The 22,161-nt window shown below is 36.4% G+C and overlaps 1 protein-coding gene across 1 annotated transcript in view; it reads right to left on the reverse strand.

Moving 5' to 3' along the window:
• The window catches only part of LOC134655747 (neogenin-like), a 134,481-nt gene that overhangs the window by 22,035 nt on the left and 90,285 nt on the right, over positions 1–22,161 (reverse strand). Inside the window, exons 4-7 of the mRNA XM_063511216.1 lie at positions 4,876–5,017; positions 4,496–4,561; positions 3,913–4,099; positions 3,476–3,598 (exon numbers count right to left, since the gene is read on the reverse strand). Coding sequence (XP_063367286.1) covers positions 3,476–3,598; positions 3,913–4,099; positions 4,496–4,561; positions 4,876–5,017 — 518 coding nt within the window. The remainder of the gene's footprint in view (positions 1–3,475; positions 3,599–3,912; positions 4,100–4,495; positions 4,562–4,875; positions 5,018–22,161) is intronic.

The following is a 22,161-nucleotide window of genomic DNA, read 5'->3' on the forward strand; positions in this document are numbered from 1 at the left end:
AAGGAATAAAATATACACAGACTCGACAACTAGACAACGAGAGTGACCATACATTTTGGCTTGGTTCCCACTAGGGTTTGCACGACGAATCGGAAATGTATGGGAAGATCCGCGGATCCGGATAATTTCATACATTTCTCATCCGGATTGCAAACCCTAATAGTTCTCACATTTATGTTTAACCGTCCCCGCATCTAAAGGGGCCCACTGATTAACAGTCCGCCGGACGATATCGGCCTGTCAGTTAGAACAAAAAGTTGACAGTTCCGAACAACTGACAGGCCGATATCGTCCGGCGGACTGGTAATCAGTGGGCCCCTTTATAGTGTTATTCATGAACGTCTGTCAAACCTAACTGTTGATAATCGCTTGTTCATCATTTTGACAATTCTGTTTGTTAGAAAGAGGCAAAACTTACAAGAGGATTGTAAGAGGTTTCTATTTTATATCATATTTAAGTAGGTACCAATGGTATTTGTCGTTATTTGTGTTAATGACGAGTTACCTACTACTTAACTACCTAATGTACCTAATTAATTATTTTTTACGACTTCTTTATGGCTTGGGTACATTAAAATAATAACTATACAATTATATTAATTACGGCAGCTGCTGCTATATCTACGTTAATATAGTGACAAATAACAAATGTTAAGACAGGTACCTAGAAGCCGAAGGGAAATAATGTAGGTACCTATAATAACAGCTAATAGAAAAATTGTTGAAAATATTCTGGACAATAAATTACAAATTCAAACCGATATTCGAATGGCTGTCAAGGTCGGACCAAGCAAGGGACAATCGTTGGCAGAAAACGCTAATCGAAAGTGAAATAATGTATGGAAATGACCACGTGATTTATCGTTGCATTTGTGGTCCTTATACATATTTTCTTCTCGATCGATTCGATGTACGATTGGCTTGGCTAGATGTGACACTATCTAGTGACAACATTTAACGTTTAAATAACATCAAATCTAAATGAAATTATGGTGTTATTTTGTATGCGCCTTGAAATTCGCACTAACTTTTGCACCGACTTGAACAGAACAAAGTTAGGGGGTGTCATTATAAACGTCATATTTTCATAGAAATTTGATATTAATGAAGACATTACCACACTTAGTCATTGCAAATTCCATGCAGAAATAGCTTTAGGTACTTTATACTCACTAAGGTCAAGGCGTTACCTAAAATTATTAAAGCTCTTATAATGCGTTGTCTATTCACAGCAAGTCTTTGATTATTTTCCAGATAAGTACTTACCAACCATGTTTATCGATTACCTACCCTTATAAAATGTTTGAAGGAAATTACACCTTCAAGTAAAAGGTCTGGTCCTTGCTAAGAATACAAAACAACAATCGACTACATACACTTTTTTCGAAAAAAAAACTATGTTGTCGATTTATTAATTTTAGGAACTCTTTTATAGTCCGTTGAAATGTAGCGAATCTTTTGACGCCTTATTCACCTATATTGGGTAAATAGTTTTGACACTATTTGACCCTAAACTTGGCACTGTGAATTTTATTAAGTACACGTTTTGTTTTTAAAAATCTACGCAACAAGTAATAAGCCGAAAATTATTTTTTTTTTGACGCATATTTTTCGACTCATTACTTTACTCGATTGGTATAAAATTGTTTTATGTCGCTGGCAACACCAATTTTGAGTGTAGCAAGCAAAAAGGTGGGCCGCAAAGCTGCGTCTACGCATCGTAAGCGAAAATTGGTACTTTTTAGTGTTTTCCATTTAGATTTGGGACTATTTATGATTGTTACATGACAATTTTCATACGCACAAAGCTAAAATGCAAAAATGTAGGCACCACGTGTATGGAGGTCGTTAGTCCTGTATTAACCAGCCTTTGTTTACGAATCAATGAATACCTATGAATCCTATTATATAAATAATTTCCAACCCACGCAAGTTTTATTTACTTACGGAATTGCTACCAAAATTAGTAACCATTATGTGGAAATACTTCTTAGAGCTTTCATTGAGTTATTTTTAGACATTATTCAAAATACACTTAGTGGAAATACTTCTTAGAGCTTTCATTGAGTTATTCTTAGACATTATTCAAAATACACTTAAATTGAAATTAAATTTATTTAAGACCAACAAAGGATCAATTTCGTTAGTGACACATTTTAATCTTACGACTAGGTTTTGCACGACGGATCCGAAATGTATAGGAATATCCGCGGATCCGGATACAGATCCGGATAATTACATACATTTCGGATCCGGATTGCAAACCCTACTTACGACTAATGTTTGCAGGTAAATAGAAAGATGTTTTGAGACCACAAACATAAACAAAAATATTGTTATATGACCTCGCCCTTAAACATAAACGTGTTCAAAAAATACAAGAGAATGAAGATAAATAAACACAAGGTATTAATTCGAGTGTTGTTTACCGCACCGCACGCCCGGGGCTGATTTCGTCGGTATTGCTATTACGTTTCTACCGTATGTTAATTAAATGAAAAATACTCAGATGAAATTGTAACAAGTATCCTAGCGAGCCAAAACCAAGGGAATATCGCTGATATCACGATATCTTTACAGAAAATTCTAACTAAAAAGGTGAGACAGAGGCTAAAAACATCAAAACTAAGACACAAACATGTTACTTTGTGTGTCAATGTGTAGCCTGTCTCCCTTCCGTCGGGGTGTTTTTTTTTATATATAATATACCAGCAAGCTGGACATAAAAGGATCTTTAAGGAAAACTATACCTTGATTCCATTCAAATATAATTCGGTATCTGCTCAAATTACGAATACCAAAACACGGAAGGGCATTCACCTGAGCTCATTATTCCTAATACCTGGTAATACATAATTTAATACAAATCAGCAAAATGGAAACAGGGAAGTCTTTGATCATTTACAAGGCACGCTCAAAGGGAAGCGGGGATGACGGCTGTTCAACTTTACAAACGGTTCTTTGGTACTTTTGACAGCAGCCTTTGCGAAGTAAAGTCACAGAATTATGAAATAGGTACTGGAATACAATATGTTTACATGACATTTGGACAGCACTTCTAACAGGCAATTTATTGACTTGTGTGCAAACTAACCCCCTTATTCATAAACGACTGATAAGTTAATCAGCTGATGATTATCGTTTCTCCCTCTCTATGACATAATGACAGATAGGGACAAACGACGATCATCAACTGATTATGTTAGCAGCCGTTTATGAATAACGCCATTAGTTGACGCTCAAGCGGAGCAATTGCGGTTACCCATGGACGCTTGCAACATCAGAGTGATTGCAGGAGCGTTGCCAGCTTTTAAGATGGGAGTACACTCTTTTCTGAAACTGTAATATTTAATTACTACTATGAGTTTCATGTTTCATCATCGTCATCATTTTAGCTCTCAACGCCCTATGACTACGTGATAGTTTAGAACCTTTTTGCCGCAACGGTTAGCGGTTCTTCGAGCTATGAACTCACCTTCTTTAAATCCTGATGCCCTGGTACGTTGCAGGTATAGACGCCATCTTGTGACACGTCTACATTAGTCAAGACGAGCACAGGGCCGTTGTACAGCCGTTTTCCCGCCATTTCCCAGATTACCTGTATCACAAAAGTACGATTTTAGTATTTAATTTTGTTAATTATTTAGAAACTCTAGTAATTATTAAAAATCCAGTACGAAATGCCAGCCATTTTTGTTTCAAAGTTCACCCAAATTTTCAAACTGTTTTTGCTAAATAGAGTAACAAACAGCGCAGATTTTGACGGTCCCTATTCTTCCTTTTTATCTCCACTCCACTCAACAACCCACTGAAGTGCTCCAGGCTTGTCCTACGGAGTTTGTTCTGGCTTTGGAGACCTCAAGATCGGCATGGCGTGATGAAGCTTTGTTGAGGTAGTTACTTCGTACTTACTTCAGATGGCCTTGGCCATCCAGACACAGGACACGGTAGGACCGCATCCCCTCCTTCTGGAACTAGTAGCTGGCGGTCTTCGAAGGTGGGCATGAACTCCAGGGCTTGAGGTTCTGGAGGAGCAACATGCAGCCGTCCACCGTGGCTGGTGCGAGTTTTGTTCACGTATGAATTTGTTGCTATGCATCTGGAATTAGACGAGTGTGTAAATGTTAACTGCAGAAATTGTTAACCGAGCGAGATGTTCAAAATAGGAACAAGATGAGTGGTCCGCGGGTAAAAACAAAAGACGAAATAGGAACACAATGAGTGATCCTCGGGTAAAAACAAAAGACGAAATAGGAACACAGTGAGTTGAGTGGTCTGCCGGTAAAAACAGAAGACGAAATGTCTGACTGAGCCATGATGAAACATGGGTTACTTATGAATATCATGATACAGATTAAAAGAACGGGAGGGCTGTCGTTATGTTAAAATTCGAAGAAAGGTTGGTCTAAAAATACTCCTTTTAAGTGGGCATACAGCAACGTTATGTATTTATTGTAAAGATCATAAGAGCAAGTGAGAGAAAAAATATGATTACCTGTAAAGACCAGCATCACTGTCACGCACTTCAGTAATAAGTAGCTGATCTTTCAGCAAATAGTATCTGAAACAAATATAGTTTATTGAAAACAAACCCTTGTAACTGCAAGTGTAAGTGTTAGACTATGAATAGGTAGGTACAGTCAGTAGCAGAATTTGCCAAGCTGGCGGTGTTCAAAGTGATCTTGACACGACTTTATTGTTAAAAGAATAAGAGCGTGTCAAGGTAATTTTGAACACCTCACCTGCTTAGCAACTTCTGCTGCTGTACTATGATACATATCAACATATAAAACTGATTAAATCCAGCTGGCTTACAAATCATGTACAATGGCATATTTGCCGGCTAACTGCTGGAACCGGCCAATAACAGCATACCTGTCGTCTGCAGAAAGGTCCTGGTCATCCTTCAGCCAGGAAATGGTGGCGGACGGCGCTGAGCTGATGACGCAGGGCAGGGCCACCGGCTGGCCGCGCCGGGCCGTCGTGTTCTCAGGGTATTTGGAGAACTTGTCCAGGTCTGCGGAAAGGAGAATGTTAAATATGTGAGTGGTCACTCGTTTAGTTTTAGTTTAGTTGTAGCTTAGTTTTAAGTCTGGTACCCTCTGAAAATCAGCGTTATGGCTTGCCGTGGCATTATGCTGAGTGGGGATCTGGATCTGATTAGCATCTAGGTTCTGTTCTACTTATGTGTTATTTTAAATTATTGTCTAATGTTATTTAGATGTTAAATAAATGTATTTTCTTTCTTACAAAATTGTATACCTATGATCAACATTATATAAAATTGGCCTCAAACATCGGGCATCTCACAAATAAAAAGCCTCACATGTAACTGAATATAAAAGTACGACACCCCCTCTAGTCAATTCCCTGTTCAAAGGAATTCTATTTTAAAGATTGTTCTCAGAAATTTAATAATAAACGTGTTCATAATTTATGAAAACGTACTCTTTTTAAGTCTTGGGTAATAACAAAAATAAATTATCTAATTTAGCGTTCTACTTAAATTAAATTTTAAAGGTTTATTTAAAGTTATTAACTGAATACATAGCTTAGTCTAACTAAATATTTGTATTATTTAATACTAATGGTTAACTACAACGCAGGTGTATAACAAGTGACAATCGAAAACACATTCAAGTAGTTACCTATTCTCGCCATATTCTCGCGCAATATAAATCAGACTGTTTTTTATTTATTTGTCTTTTCTAGTGCCCTAACCTAAATGGATAGGTAGATACTTCGATCAACACCGGCTTCCGACACGTCGGAAGGGATAGGCCCAAGCGATATCTTAACATACAAATCATTCTGCCATTTTTCGCGGGGGGGAACGTGCACACAGTCGCACTTCTCACACACTTACGTACAAAATCCAATCTGTAATGACGACACAAATACATAGAAAATGACACCCTACACAGACAAATCTTGCACACCTCGATCCGTTTTTGTGTACGGACGAGTCGCAAGTGTCACAACACGCACACTAACACATTTTCGTCAAGAGATGAGAAGTCGGATTTGTTGCTCAAAAAATCGAGCAAATAGGCATTTTTGTGTAGCAGTGTTCACTCGCGCGACTGGATTCGGTCTAGTTTAAAATCCAAGTGCAACTAGTTTTATTACCCGTGCTAGATTAGTTGATCTTGTACCTCGGCAGAGGGGAAATAGTGCGAATACCGCCTCCCTTCCGTGTTGCTTTAAGGGTAGATAGCTTGTCATCATGAACAGAAATATATAGCTTTTTTTGTAAAAGTGGACCTTTTGTCAGTGACTTTAAATTTTTCCGACGTCTGTTAAAACCGATCTCTGTTAATTAAAAAGCTAAGAGAGGTGTCTAAAGACCTTTTGCGCATAGCAGCATGGGATCAAAAAGGGCCCTCACAGTAGCCCATTTAAAAAGTCTACTTTGTATGCCAGTGTATAGGTAGGTACAATATCTCGGACAAAGAAAGTAAATTTGATATTTCCTGCAGCAATTCAGTCGACAGCAATGTTCGCAATTAGAACGCAACCTTTATTCAAGTAAGTATACCTACATAAACAATTTCATTCCCCTTATGATCCTGTTCCTAATGTCCCATAAGCATCATATAAACATACTGTTACTCACAAAGAGAAAATTACCTACATATTTCACCAGCACAATGTAGGCATTTCGTGGGTATTGTTTTTTGCTACGTTTTCAGTTTTGGTAAATTATGCCTTGTTTAATTAAGTACAGGCGTGAGACGAGGAGGCTAGGTTAAGTAAGGGACATATATAACACTGGATACAGAGATTAGGAAATAATATAGACTTTCCATTTTAAATAAATAGTTATTATAGGAAGTTCTTACACAGATTGACTAAGCCCCACAGTAAGCTACAGAAAGCTTGTTTTCTGGGTACTCAATACTCTGGGGACAACGATATAAGGGCCAGTTGTACCATCCACACTTGAGAGACTGATCAACGTCAGCCGGCGCGCCGCGGCGGTTTACTATGAAACTTTCCATACAATAAAATTTAGTGAACTCTTTAACGATGACAGACAGTTTGGTGCAACCGACCCTAAGTATATTATATATTGATAACACCTATGACTCAGGAACAAATGTGCTCATCACAAAAATAAAATGTTTTTATTTTTATTTTATTAAGCCACATTGTACTAACAAATTATGGATGTAACGTCTGAAAATAAATGATTTCAATTTCAATTTATTTCAGTGACCTATCGAAAAGACACTGAGACGCCACAGGAGACCGAGGAGCTGGCAGCTATTAGTTCGATAAAGACAGATAACGTTTCGTTTCGTTTCTCTGCGATTGTCACCTAGGCTAGTACACTACCCTATTACCAATCGTTACCTTTAACGTGTCTCTGGTTAAACAAAGGACTCGTATACAACACCTAAATTAACTGAGGTTCTTTATAAAGCTAGTAAGACATACTAAATAGGTATTATTTTCGGTTCGCCGCGTCCCTAGAGGAAATTAATTAACATAAAGTATAATACCTAGGCATTATAATAGTCTAGAAATCTAGACGGTAGAGTAATTCGCTATTGTTCTAGACTTTTGACATAATTTTACTTAGATTTTGCTTTTATGTTGACTTTCCTCGAGGATACGATTATATAATTTATTTCTACGGAATATCTTATTAAAATTAAGGTCATTAAGAGACGAAAGAACGAACCAATAATCCAAAGAAACGAAGGTAACAACGTTGAAATACAGACGCCATTATACTCTTAATTAAGAGGAAAGAAGACGACCGCTGCTTCATACAAACGAAGTCCCCATTTTCCTCCCTGGACATTGACATTATGTAAAATATTTATACTGAATTGAATGTATATTTACCATAGTTATAGCCCTTTTTTTAAATATGTTTGAAGTAGAAGAGAGTTGGAAGGGGTAGACCTCGGCGGACTTTCTCTGATCAGATCGGGGAAATCCTGAAGAAAGGCCAGGTCAAGAGCACCCTAAACCGGCGAGCGTGTATGAGGAATGTTATGAAAGTAACGGAAGCGAATGAGGTGTGTCAGGATCGTAGGAAATGGAAATCTGTGGTCTCTGTCTACCCCTACGGGAAATAGGCGTGATTATATGTATGTATGTGTTGCAGTCAAAAATGTGAACTGGTCAAAAGAACTTTTAACCGACAAAAACAGGCAAAACTGCTTTTGACTGAGCATGTTGGTCAAAAGTAGTTGAGAATTTTACCCCAATGTACCAAATATTACTATGTAAAAATTGTCAAGTGCGAGTACTTTTGACTGATAGTAACAGTCACAATTACTATTAACCAATGATTTTCAGGTAAAACTACTTTTGACCAACATGCTCAGTCAAAAGCAGTTTTGCCTGTTTTTGTTAAAAGTTCTTTTGACCAGTTCACACTTTTGACTGCGACATATGTATGTTTTAAATATTAGAAGAGTAAGGATCTTTTATAAAATTATACGAAATTCGTTTTTCACTTCTAACTACATAGATAGGTATATTATTATAATATTCAAACATATAATATTAGCTATGGTAAGTATAAGTACTTACATTGAATTGTGTAAAAATATTTTCCATAATTCAATTTCCATCGAGGAAAATATATTTGTATGGAGAAGCGACCATCCACTAATTATCAAAAAACTTGAAACTTAAACTGCGATATTGCGTCGTAGGGTAAAAAACAATTCAAGGAAACCACATTAAGTCTAAAAAGGAAAACAACAACAACTTGTTTGTTTTGCAACACCAGAGGAAAACTGTGTCGCCGCGAAAGATGTATAAATTATAGACGTTATTGACACAAAAACGACCGACCCCGTTTTCGGACAAGATGACAGGGAATAAACATATAAGCGTATTGTAGAAACGTTTGCAAACTACATACGTCTCAATAGGGATTACGCGAAAGTCTGGGTAGGGGGCGCCACTCCCACAATAAGTCACAATCTAAGGGTTTACCGCAAGCGAGAGTCGAAATTTTGTTATGTAACCTCTTTATTACTCTTGCATATTCGAGCGATAAAGAGGCAGATAGCTGAGTTTCGATTTCGCGTTTCCCGTTACAAACCGCCTTGGTATATCAACGTCATATTTGATTGTCTGTGAAAACTTGTCAAAAAACAGTTTAAGGTACAGTATGTATAAGTTACTCTATGGTATATTTACGTCGCTAGTGCTGCACTCTGGCGATAAAATATTGCAGTAATACTCCCTATTGAATATATTACTTAAATGAAACATTCTGATGGTGACTGCACCAAAGTTACTGTTGTAGTTTTTAATAGTCCGCAGCAAGCTCGGTTTTCCATACAAACGTAGTTACGCTATCATTTTAAAACGACTAGATTGCTCTAAAATTTTCAACTTACAATAGAATAAGATATACAATACTGTAGTTTACGTAGCAATTACTTTATTTTTCGAAAAAGTAACAAATCTTGAGATATTTCGACTCTACTATTTTATATTCGTACCTAATAGAAAAAAAACTGTCCGCTGTTTTTCAAAGAAATTTTGAGTGTCAAGTTCGTGAGTGTCCATACAAAATGTATGCGAAAATGCGTTACATCCATTTTTTTGACACTTTTTTTCCTATTTAAGTCGATAGTCCTCGTGATTCTAAGTAGAAATAACCCAAAAGTTGATGTTTTTTCTAAAAATAAGTAACTGTAAAACTTTTTGCTGAACATGCCCGGAAATACTGTATCGATTTACTTACCGACAACTGAGTAAGTACTTGGTATTAGTGTAAGGCCTGAGTGGACGCTCGAAGCGGAGCGTTCGGCGGGGCGTGCAGCGTGGCTGTGGGCTCACGCATGACGTGAGCAGCGTGCACTAAGGCCGCTCCTATACGCTTGCATTTGTTTAACATGCACGCCGCACGCCCCGTCCCGCTGCACGCCCAACCCGAGCGTTCACTCAGGCCTTACATTTACACTTATGCAGCTTGTAAATAGTGTGAACAATGACTTCGTAGCATATTCGTAGCAGTGCTACGGCTACGTTGTAGACGCGAGTACGCATGGTCTACGAGCGCATTTTAACCGCCCTCGAACGCCTTAGCGCTGTCTAGGAACCAACTGCGTAACTTGGTAAGGGTGCTTACTGGGAACTGCTGCCTAAATAAGCACATGCACACTATGGGGAAACGGGACATAGGGCGGTGCCGACTCTGTATGGAGGCAGAGGAGACGCCCTTGCACATCCTCGCAGAGTGCCCTTGCCTAATGCGCACTCGTGACTTGATCCTGGGCGGACACATAATGAGCCCGGAGGAGTTAAAGTCTCTCGAGATCAAGAAGATCCTGCAGCTGTTTGAAGTTGCAGGCTTGGATCGAGAGTTGTAGTAGGTGGCGATCACAATAGATCAGCAATGGTCGCAGTGACATAGGCTATATGGAGCCTCATATAGCCCCTAACAACAAGAATAAGAATAACCGCATTTATAAAATGTTTCTCAGTTGGTTTGGGATCTTTTACTTGTTTTTTTTTCGTTTTTTTATGTGGGTAATGTTCCTAATTTCTCGAAGATGGATTCTAGAAATACTGTTAGGCCAATTCGAATGTATACCGATATCACAATGGCATCTAAATATCTAATGACATTCAGTTAGGTATCGTGCGAGACGTACGATAACTAAATAACAGGATTAAAATATCATTCTGAGGAAAATTGACGTTCGAATTGGCCCGTGTGGTTTTAATACTTATCAGTTGGTCTTCGTGATTGATTGAATGATGTGCGACAATTGTGAAAGTTTAATTCAATTTACCTATTCCATTTTTGTGGTTACAGGTGGCAACTCCAATAATTGGTGGTGTCACCCTATTTATTCGCGCTTTTGTATGGAAATAGTTATACACAACACAATATAAACTACTATAAACTAATTAACTATTATTTAAAACAAAACACGGAACACAAAAAATAGACAATCATCAAAAATACTTAAAACTAAGAAATATACTAGAAATAACCTTAACTATAAATACAACTAAACCTACACATAAAAACTAATCAAACAACCCACCCCGCATCGCCCCCGATGCAAAGGTGCCCATCACGCTTGCTGCGTTTCCGCGTTGAACCGCGATGGACAACCTCTGCGCCAGGAACGACCCGGAGCGGGGGTCGAGGCCTCTCTCCCGCAAGCGACGCTCCAGCTCCCCGAGAAAGGTTTTCGCCTCCGCGCACCAACACCCAGATGTCTCCAGTCTCCACAGCCAGGGGACGAACAAGTAATTCGTTACCAGGGGAACGAACAAGTAATTCGTTAGCAATAGTTATACATACTGTCTGTTTTATTCGCACTAAAGTTTGCTAGTTACAGTCGCTACTCGCTGTGTGTGAGACACGAGCCTTATTGTACAATGTTAATGTCTTAATCAAAGTTATGGGCCAATTACTTAGCTTTCCAATCGATAAACAATTTGGTAAAGTTGCCTCGTGTTGAATATTATAATATACCTTTTTCTACTCCAGCACTTAAATGTGTCAATTAAATGACTGACAGTGATATCTAAAGCAATGTCATTTGAATGCTTTGTCTATAGGCTCATAAGATGACTGCTAGCAGTCATCTTATGAGTATAATACAACTGCTTTATTTTTTTTAAAGATACAAGTTCCGATCATCTTGATTGAAAGAGGTATGTTTTCATTTACAATAATAACTCTTTTTTTTTTTAAATAATAACTAAATTTTTTTTAAATAATAACTCTTTTTTTTTAATAATAACTCTTTTTTTGCTGCAGCTGTCATAGAAAAAGTAATGTATGCAACAGCTCATAATTGGTTCTTAAAATTCTAGGGTCTTTTTTTTTTTTTTTTTGCTGCAGCTGTCATAGAAAAAGTAATGTATGCAACAGCTCATAATTGGTTCTTAAAATTCTCGGGTCTTTTTTTACAAAACTCGACTACGTCTCGTTTTGTAACTTCGACCCTTGAATTTTAAGAACCCTTATTATATCACTGTTGCATAAACTACTATTATATACAATATATATACCTTACACTTATAGGCGGGTCAGCACAGTTCATAATGTATGAGAGCTCTACATGAATTCTCACACTAGAGATTTTTTGAGATGTGATAACCTATGTTGCAAATACTATATTAAAAAAAAAATCTCCACAAAATATGTCACATGGTTTTAATAAATCCAAACTATTATTAAAATAGAAAAAATATATCAAAACATGAATCCGACACTCGAGATTTTTTAATATGCAGTTCTCAAACATATACTCATTATGTATTTATATTTTCTCCCAGCTTGACACCAAAACCAGCTCCCAATAATTTTCTTTATTAAAAATATTTTTTTATATAAAAATAACAACTATGTGTACATAACAATTACATGTTAATTAAGCTCTGTATATTTACTATATCCTACAAAAAAATCTCTCACGTAAATTAATCCATTTAATTACTATTAACCATTTTTGTTTTGAAAATGTTTTCGTTGCTTCGAGAAAATGGACAGTGGGTTTGTTTTTCACTTTCTCAAATCTCTTTCTCATGTTAGTGTAACAACAAAAAATCTCCCACGTATATGTAATATTGTATGGAATAAAACCATTATTAAATCATCCAAGCTATTTAAATTACCCTAAATGGCGGGTACTGATTCACTGTAGAGAACGTTTTATCGACTTCCATATCTCCGTCTCACGTCTCGCTTCAACAGCCGAGAGTTCGCGATCCGGTCGACCGTTAATTCTCCCATGACTATCTTACCCAGTTTCATCGGTATGCGTTGCGCGCTTACTTAACACACCTCAGGCCAAGCTCCTATAAAACGCGCAATGCATGCATGCATTGCGGTATCTCCTATACGTCACATATGTCAGCTATGAGGCTATGACATGGCTATGACAGACTGTGGCAGTTAGTTCCAAACAAGTATACAGACTTGTCTACCCACCATAAAGTTTAGCGTAAAGAGAATATATCACTCCTTAGTGAAAAACCATACGGTTTGTGCGAAGTTGATCGTTATGTCAATGCTAATAAAGATGATGGTTTGACTTACGGAAATGAATAATATAATATCATTTTATTTTATATTTCCAATTCCCGTTTCATTTACACCCAATATTAAATCTTTTTCCGTAATAAAATGCGTATATAATTACTGTCATCATCTGTATTTATTTTATTTCTTTAACCCCCGTTATTCATAAACGCGCTACAAACCTCAATTAGCTAATAATAGTAATAATCGTTTGTCCTTATCTGTCACTTTAACTTATGTATTTGTAAGTAAGGGATAAACATAATTGAACTAAATCAGGCCCGTAAAGTTTATGAATAAAGTGGTTAATCTTTATTGCACAAAAGAAAAACCTTATAGTACAAGAGGCGGACTTAATGCCATAAGGCATTCTCTACCAGTTAACGATGGCTTGTCCTCCGGCCCATTTGATCGATGACCTCCTTTGATTATTTATTTTTAATGGACGCCAAAATCCAGACAGGAACTTCGATTTTGACATTTACCACAGTAATGCAGTCGGTAGCAATGTCGCGCTTCAAAATTGCTGCAGTCGACTGCATTGCTGTAGAAAACGTGAAAAAGGTCATTCAAAGGGTAATAGGGTTATATACACCGCGGGATTTAATAACCCGAAAGATTTAAACCAACGATTTTAGAGCCTAATTAGAGTATATAAAGTTATATAACACATAGTCCAAAAACCCTTAATTTAAGAGATATTAATTATTTAAAACAAATCACAAGTAAAAAAATCTCAATTCTAACACACCCTTATGCGTGACGTAGCCACCAACTAATTTTACACGCAGACGCACTAACTACATGGTTATTAGTCAGTTTCACTTAATTAAGTTTGATATCCTACAAAAAGGTTTCACTACCGAAATTTTGTTCTGTTCTCAATCACGAGAGTACAAACTATTTACCTTTACGATAACTGGCTGATAGTTTGACGAAAATGACGAAATTGATGTCAATAAAATGACATATTTCATATGTCACACAAGATATGCGCAAGATAACATCTTTAAATTTGATTGACTGTAATAAATAAAATTCATTTAGCGGATATTCACTTTGTGTACGGATTTGGAAACCCGAAGAACTATGTGCTTCCGGCACGACGGACCCACTTCAGCCTAGAAGTTCGTAAATTGGCTAGACGAACAATACCCTGAGAGGTGGATTGGCCGTGGAAGCAACGTCCTAACCTGGCCCGCCCGGTCACCCGACTTAACGCCATTGGTTTTTTTCTATGGGGAACTCTGAAAGATAAGGAAGGAATACTCAACACCAGTGAACTCTGGAGAAGAATTATTAATAAAAATTCGAACGGCTTCCGAAGAAATAAAGAACACTTTTGTAAACCTAAATAATGAAATCCGTTTAAAATTAAATCTTTGTGCTGAAAACGGTGGTACACACTTCGAAAATCTAATTCATTAAATTAATAACAAAGCGTAATTGTTTAACATAGTTGTTTATTTTACTTTACTCAGTATAAATCAACACATCGAGAATTTAAAATACGTACTGATAAGCATGATCGATATTTTAACAAAAGGTCATTCAAGTAATCATCCCTTTCCAGCTGTAGTATGAGTTAAAACAATAAGAGGCATGATTTCTTTCGGATATAATCATGGTTAATGGCTTTGGTTACCTCACTCAAAGGAAAAGATTTTATCGCAAAGTTTCAACAATAATAACTGCACTATACCTACTGTTGTAGTAATTAATAGTTTTGATACAATTTGTGGTATTTTGAGGTGCCAATCAATTGAAATAATTTCAACGTAAACATGATCCTAGACATAACTTGACACTTCTTGTCATGGAACACATGTCACTGCATTCGCCGTGCATCGTATGATATCGGAGTGATTCATGAAATGTCATGCTCGCTCTCTGTTTCTCTACTTGAGATTAATTAAACTCGCTCACTCTCTGAATAAAGGTTTGTTCACAAAGAAGCGGTAAATTAATATGATTTAATTTGTACTGAAATAGTAGTTTAATTAAAATATATAATTGGACCCATGTTGATATAACATTATTTACTCGTACTGTCGTCAAAAATACGTGATTTAAATCTTTCGGGTTATTAAATCCCGCGGTGTATAAAATGAAATGATGCATTAATAAAACTTTAGTTAATTAACAATATTATATTAAATCATTAACAACTTTGACAGCACGATCTCTTCGCAGGTAGGTGCTCTTCAAGGAGTTTATATTACAACATTATTTCCAAGAAATAATCTCTCATTGTTACGAAAATGTTGGTAGGGTGGCTTTAGGTTACTTTTCGTTCATATCGTCTTGGATATGGGTGAACATGGTGTTAATACACTCAGTATCAATCAACCTGTAAAGATATTGTAGCCTGGCCTTTTCTCGAAAAGTCTTCTAGAAAAATTTACGCTCATGTCGTCTCGGATATGAGTATATTTGGTATCAGTGCATTCAGTATAATATCCTGAACACAAATATATGAGATGACAAGCGCGAAAGTGGTGAGGGTAGTTGCTATGACGCAAAGTTTTTACCATTTTTCTTTTAAACATAGGTACCATGTGGGGTACCAAATGAAAGGGCCTTGTGAGTAGATCACAAATATATAACACACTGTAACACTTTTACTACTTAATCCAACAAATTATTTGAAAAAGTTCAAAAATTTCACAATGAGTTGAATTCCAACTGCTCTAAATTGACTAAGATAACTTGATCCCAAGTTTCCTTGCAATTATACGTAATCGAGGGCCAGGCTCATACTAGTTCTCATGTCGCGATGCGCTAACGCTAACAAAAACTAAGCGTTACGAATTGCTGACATTTGCTTCTTTTAGTTTCACCACTGACTTAATATAAAAGAAATAGACACACAAAGCAGAACAAAAACGTCAAGAAATGTGGATCCCAATGACGTTTCGCACCATTTGCATTGATGATAAAAACGCTTACGTAAATTTTGAGTCAAGATAAATGTTTCGTACAGAAAAGAGCTTAATGTCGTAAGCATTAAGTGTCAAATTTGCAAACATAAGTACCAACACTGTTAAAAAATTTAGTCCGATGGCACTAAACGTAACGTATTTACGTCAAACAACGTCAAACGAGAATAATGAACGAATGGAGTCACTTTGGTACACTTTAATATGTATTACTGTACAGGAAAATATTAAAATTGAAGTAATAAATAAAACAAATTTAATTTAATCGGGAGCTCAAATAAAATTAATTCGTGGTTCAAATTCAAACAAATTAAATTTTTAATTCGTAAGTATACGTCTTTAAATACTAATTTCCTTGAAATAAATTCTACTTATTAAATAACTGTGTATTTAAGATCTACATTTACTCATAGCACGGGTGCACGGGGACATTTAGATACTGATTGGATTTTTTTTATAAAGTCTACCTATACTTTATAAAAAAAAATCCTGTGGTTGTCACTGTGTTCCGACAGGTTTAGCATTTACAGTTAGTCGATATAAGCCCTTATTGGTGGTGTATATGTCGGAAACAGGGAAATGGGCCAAACACACAAGTGCCGTTTTGCCTTGTTTAAAACTGCATCACCCCTATCTCTTGCTATAATTAAATAGCAGTCCACTTTGCACGTCGCATAGGTTTTCTTGGAAATCTTCAATTTAAACATAATATTATTTCTTATGAATTCCATATAAAAATATAAAAAAATATTGACCTCACATCGACTCAATAGAATTTTGTTCCTTGACATCCCTTCTTTGGTACTAACAAATTAATTTATTCAAAACCATAAAATTACCACCAGATTACATAAATTATGTAATGCTATCCAAAGAACTAACCGAAAGAAATACATTCCATCCTTTTTCCTTGTTTTATCATTGTTATTTTTACATATTTTAACGGCACATTTCGTAATTGTTGACAACTTCACATTTGAGCGTTTCAAACAAGACTAAACGAAAAAGTAATGCATGATCTGTTTTGACATCACTTTTGTGGGGCCATTTTTGGCGGCTGATTGGGTATCCAGTTCTTTATACTATATCAATGAGTTTCACTCTACTCAAGCATCGGATGACAGGATCGTTGAAAAGGGACAAACATATCCTTTGACGTTACGTTACTCTTCTCGTGAATTGTCAAATTTTAAAATTCGAAATTAGCTTTGGAATTTGTCCGGGTGGCTATTCGAAGTATAACTTGGTGGACGGTACTTACTAACCAAATAAGCTTGAGATCCAGTATCATAGATAGTTGTAAGACTTCAAGGGTCTATTTATATCTGACTGTGCATCCTGTATTCTAAACGTTTTGTGAATAGATATAAAAATTGACACCTATCATTTTTCACATAAACACAGACACTTTATGCATTGAATTATTAAACCTTAACGCAATGCCATAAGTCATAAGGTATATTTTCCTAATATACCTTGATGCTAATTCGAACTTTGTTATAAAAGATGTCATTTTATATCATTCGCGCGTGCATTTCACTCGTACTAGATGAAATATGTATTGGTGCGAGCGAGACGGTTGGGCGAATGATAACAAAATGATATCTTTTTGACATCTTAAACAAAGTTTGACTTGGCCTCTGTGGAAGCCTGGAAATACAGCATACTTCATTGACTTTTTATGCTGGAAATTGATTTAATAATTGCGAGAAAAATAAGTATGTTATTCTTCAATAACTTGTACAGTTACTGTCAAAAAACTAGAAGTGTCCATTAATTGTGTAGAACATTATTTGCTGTTTGTTTCCAATATCATGCTGCTATTCTGCGAATATAGCAGTTCCTCAGGCAGATAAATTAAACATGATCGAAACAAATACTATTAACCACAATAGTAAACTTTTCTCTCAGTGTGGGATATTCTCGGTCATGAAAAACTTACAAAGTTATTGTTTTTTTCATTAAATCTATAATTAATATTATTGTCGGGAGAAATTCTGACCGTGTAGTCGTGTAAGCTTCATAGCCCATTCTTCAAAAAATCTCTAGTGTGAAATTACTGTTTAGGTAGTATAAAATATAAAATAAAAAAAATGTTATTTCTCAAAAACGGGAACAGATATCAAGTTGTTAATTCGCAGCCGGGTATTCAATATGATATATAATTCACCCGTGTAGAAACATTTGACTGTGCAATTAATGTAACTTTAACTTTATATTGACTCCACTATTGGTACGAGCCAGGATTTGAACCCGCGACCTCCTGATTGAAAGTCGGACGTCATATCCACTCGGCCACCACTGCTTTATGAGATACCTACACAAAATACATGCCCGTACCAGAATTCGAACCCGACACCTAGACAGTAATTTACTAATTTTTCCACTTTAAAATTTTATTCTAAGCTTAATAGCATCGTTCGCAGACGTTCCTTCCTATTCTACGAAGCAGCTGCTTCATAGGAAGGAAATCGTTTTATCTGTATAGATTTTTTGATACATTTGTACTAACTAGCAGAAAAGTCTGCAAACGATGCTAAATATTAAGCTTAGAATAAAATTTTAAAGTGGAAAAATTAGTAAATTACTGTCTTGGGTGAGATCGACCCAGGTCCAGAGGGGTTACCGCAAAAACCGAAATTCTCAAATTGCGGGGATCTTTCTCTTTTACTCCAATGAAGGCGTAATTAGAGTGACAAAGAAAAATGCCCGCAATTTGCGAACTTTTTTCCACTTTTAAAATTATTCAAATAAAAATGTTAAGTTTAGTAATTATATCTAACACCTATATGTAAACATTAGTCTTCTACAGCAGTCGAATGATCAGTAATAATGTCAGGGCCCGATCTTGTAATTAGTTGGTGGAATTCATTCCGCGCTCAATAGGTTTCTGCGAATGAGTTGTAAGTCGTAAATTAGGTCAATTTGACATTCCCGGACCGCTCAGCTCTTCACAGTCTTTCATTAAATTAATATACATTATATTGCTTTAACTTTTACGATTTTTAGACATTATTAAATAAAAACAATAAGGTGCAGGGGGCAATTTAGACTGAGGGGTAATTTAAACTAGTCATACTCACACACAACAAACACAACAAATCTTTTTCGCTATCTGGACATAGGTATATGGCACTCTAGTTAATAATGTAAAACATGGAAGATATTTCGATTAGTTTAAATTATCCCGCAGTCTAAATTGTCCACCTTATAATTACTCTTTTTAGTTTTTTTTTTATAACTAAATGACACCATCTAATGGTCACACCTACTACCAGGCGTTGCTTTGCGGAAATCCATATTTAATTAAAAAAATATCACTTTACTAACCCGCGAAATTATTTCGCAGATTAGCAAAGTAATATTTTTGTTTTAATCATATTGATATCAAAATGCATTTTCGAATAGGCCTCCAAATCTCCCATACCCCAAACAAGTCTCAAAATCCACGTGCGAACTCCTAAGTCTCTACACGCGATCTACGATCACACCCAATGACAATATTTGAATCCCAACTTTGTGCGCAGGCGCAGAAGTTTTTAACGAGTTGCCAAGACGGGTCACATATATCGTACCTAAACTTTAGAAATAGAAATAGAAATAGAAATATCGTTTATTTGCCAGAAATGTGGTACATAAATTAGGTGGTAACATTCATCTTGAATAAATCGAACATCACATCTCGCCGAGAGTGTAGGCATGCAAATTTTACTTACAGTCTAGCATTTTAAGATTACCTATATACATATTTACAATTACAACAATTATGGTACAATTGCCAACACAAAATATAAATAAATTCATTTCCTTTGTTTTCCGGTATAGCGGCAATGGTACAGTCGACATCAATATCAATAGTAGTGACTAGCGTACTTAGCAACGCGATATAAAGGATAGCTCACGCTAGACCGGGCCGTGCTCGGGCCGAGGCGTCAAACATGTCATTTTCTATGACGGCTGATCGGTGATCACGTGGTGCTTTCCATAGAAGACGAAGCGCCGGAAGCTCCGGCCCGGCCCCGACCCGGTCTAGCGTGAGTCATCCTTAATGGTATAGTTTTAGAGTTTTACCAATTCATAATGCCTGCAGTTCGCATTCAAAAGTTACTCGTTTTACAAGGACGCAAAGTTGTTGTTTTGGGCGTTTTTTTTTTTTGTTGTCCCCTACACTTTTTTTGCAAATTTGGGATTTTTTATGTTATTTCTACTCAGAATCACGAGCTCTTTCTATCCTAATAGGAGAAAAAAAGTGTCCTAAGGTTTTTATTTCCATTACGTCACCATTTTTCATAGACTTTGGCGGTCGCGGAATGGAAAGATCGAAAAATGTATGGAAATTTTGGGACACTTTTTTTCTCCTATTAGGATAGAAAGAGCACGTGATTCTGAATAGAAATAACATAAAAAATCCCAAATTTGAAAAAAAAAGTGTAGAGGACAACAAAAAAAAACGTCCTTAAGCACTCCAGCATTACCTACCCCAGCAAGCGAAAGGTTCGAAAAGTAGAATCAGCGCGATATTACTGTGCCAACACCATTTGTTTAGTAGCTACTTTTGTCGCGTACTCTCATCCTCTAATAATGAAGGCTGACTGTACCCAGGTAACTTTATCAGGGATTTGAGCCTGTCGGAGTTGGGACTGTATTTTCGGAAAACAAGTCACGTGCGTAATGGTACTAATGGTGTAATAATAGCTCAAACGTGCCTTTTGGAACCTATTTGGAATAAAGGTACATATACAGGCAACGCTTTGTGCTGAATATATCTTTGCTACAGATGATACGTGTTAGAATCAGTTGCACTTATAGATGGCAGATAAGTGATGTTTTGCTGTTAAATCCACCTTTAACAGTCTTAAATATAAATTCACCTGTTATGTTTTACCTATTTATAGAAAGACAATAGTTTATCTTTGAAATGCCACGTTGATCGACACGTGACACGTAGCTACTGTGACAAGATAAAACTAACTAAATATAGGAACTAATGAAACTCAACTCAGTCTTGGGTCATGTTAACATTAAATTTATTTTTCACTTATCATGCTTGTAAAGGTGGTATTTATACGTGTAAGCGGCATAAATTTGCTTTTTATGCTGTAAAGTAAAATCATCTTAAAGACCGGTCTGGTCTAGTGGGTAGACCTTTAGGGCCGATTTTTATTTAATAGTTGTATTTTCGTTACATTTCCATATAATTTGGCTGTTTTAAACAATCTCCTTTCTGGACGGAGCAAATACGAAGCACTAATCAACAAGCTTAGTGAACTGTTCACAAATGAACCCGACATTCCCAAGACCCTTAACCACGGAATAGTTGGACAATAAACCAATAACAATTATGCCCCTGGCGGCGAGGTGTCGGCAACTTGGATAAGATACATTGTTTCGGGACCTCAATCATGTTTCATGAAAATCATGAAACGTTACAGACTTATAGATATTGTAATTTGAGTAGGTATTGTAAACTAAAATAGATCTTGAGGCTCCCTGGGTCCAGGTTCTCTCACTGCGTAAGTGTGAGCGAGATGGCTGTGCGTGCGTGCCCGGGATCGCAGATATATTTTAGAATTTTAATTTTTTAACATAAACACAAAGCCGTGTGGTGAAAGACAGGGGAGGCCTTTGCCCAGCAGTGGGACACAATATAGGCAATAAAAATAAAAACAAAAAAGTACCTAGCGTAGCGTTGTATGAATTGTTTTTCTGTTTTGCTTTAAAGTCCTAATTAAAATTTAAAAAAAAAACGCTACAATTATTCGCAATTAACTTTAGTATGATTTTTCTGCGATTTTAAGTAAAAGAAAGACGGAAAAGGTTTTTTCCTAACACGTATCTGAACACGCCTCTATTCTCAAGCATCTCAAGTGTTAGATGCGTGTTCAGATATATTTGAGCACCTCGGCCGCTCCGATATATCTGATGGCGACTGTACAACCCTAACCCTACGTATTATCACTATATAACATTCTTCTATAAGCCGAACACAAGTAAAAACCGCTGACAATCAATTTAATGTACCTAAATCGTTGGAACAGAAGATTCCAAGATGGCGGAGCGGAAACGGACATCTCTTTGATCCTTCAAACGTTACACCTGTACCTTTTCATGTCTGATACCTATCTGACGAACAATTTAGAAGGAATTTTTATGAAATAAGACTCAACACGTGTCAAAAGGCTATTTGAATAGACGAAA

The sequence above is a fragment of the Cydia amplana genome, chromosome 2 (genome assembly GCF_948474715.1).
Source record: "Cydia amplana chromosome 2, ilCydAmpl1.1, whole genome shotgun sequence".
NCBI lineage: Eukaryota > Metazoa > Arthropoda > Insecta > Lepidoptera > Tortricidae > Cydia > Cydia amplana.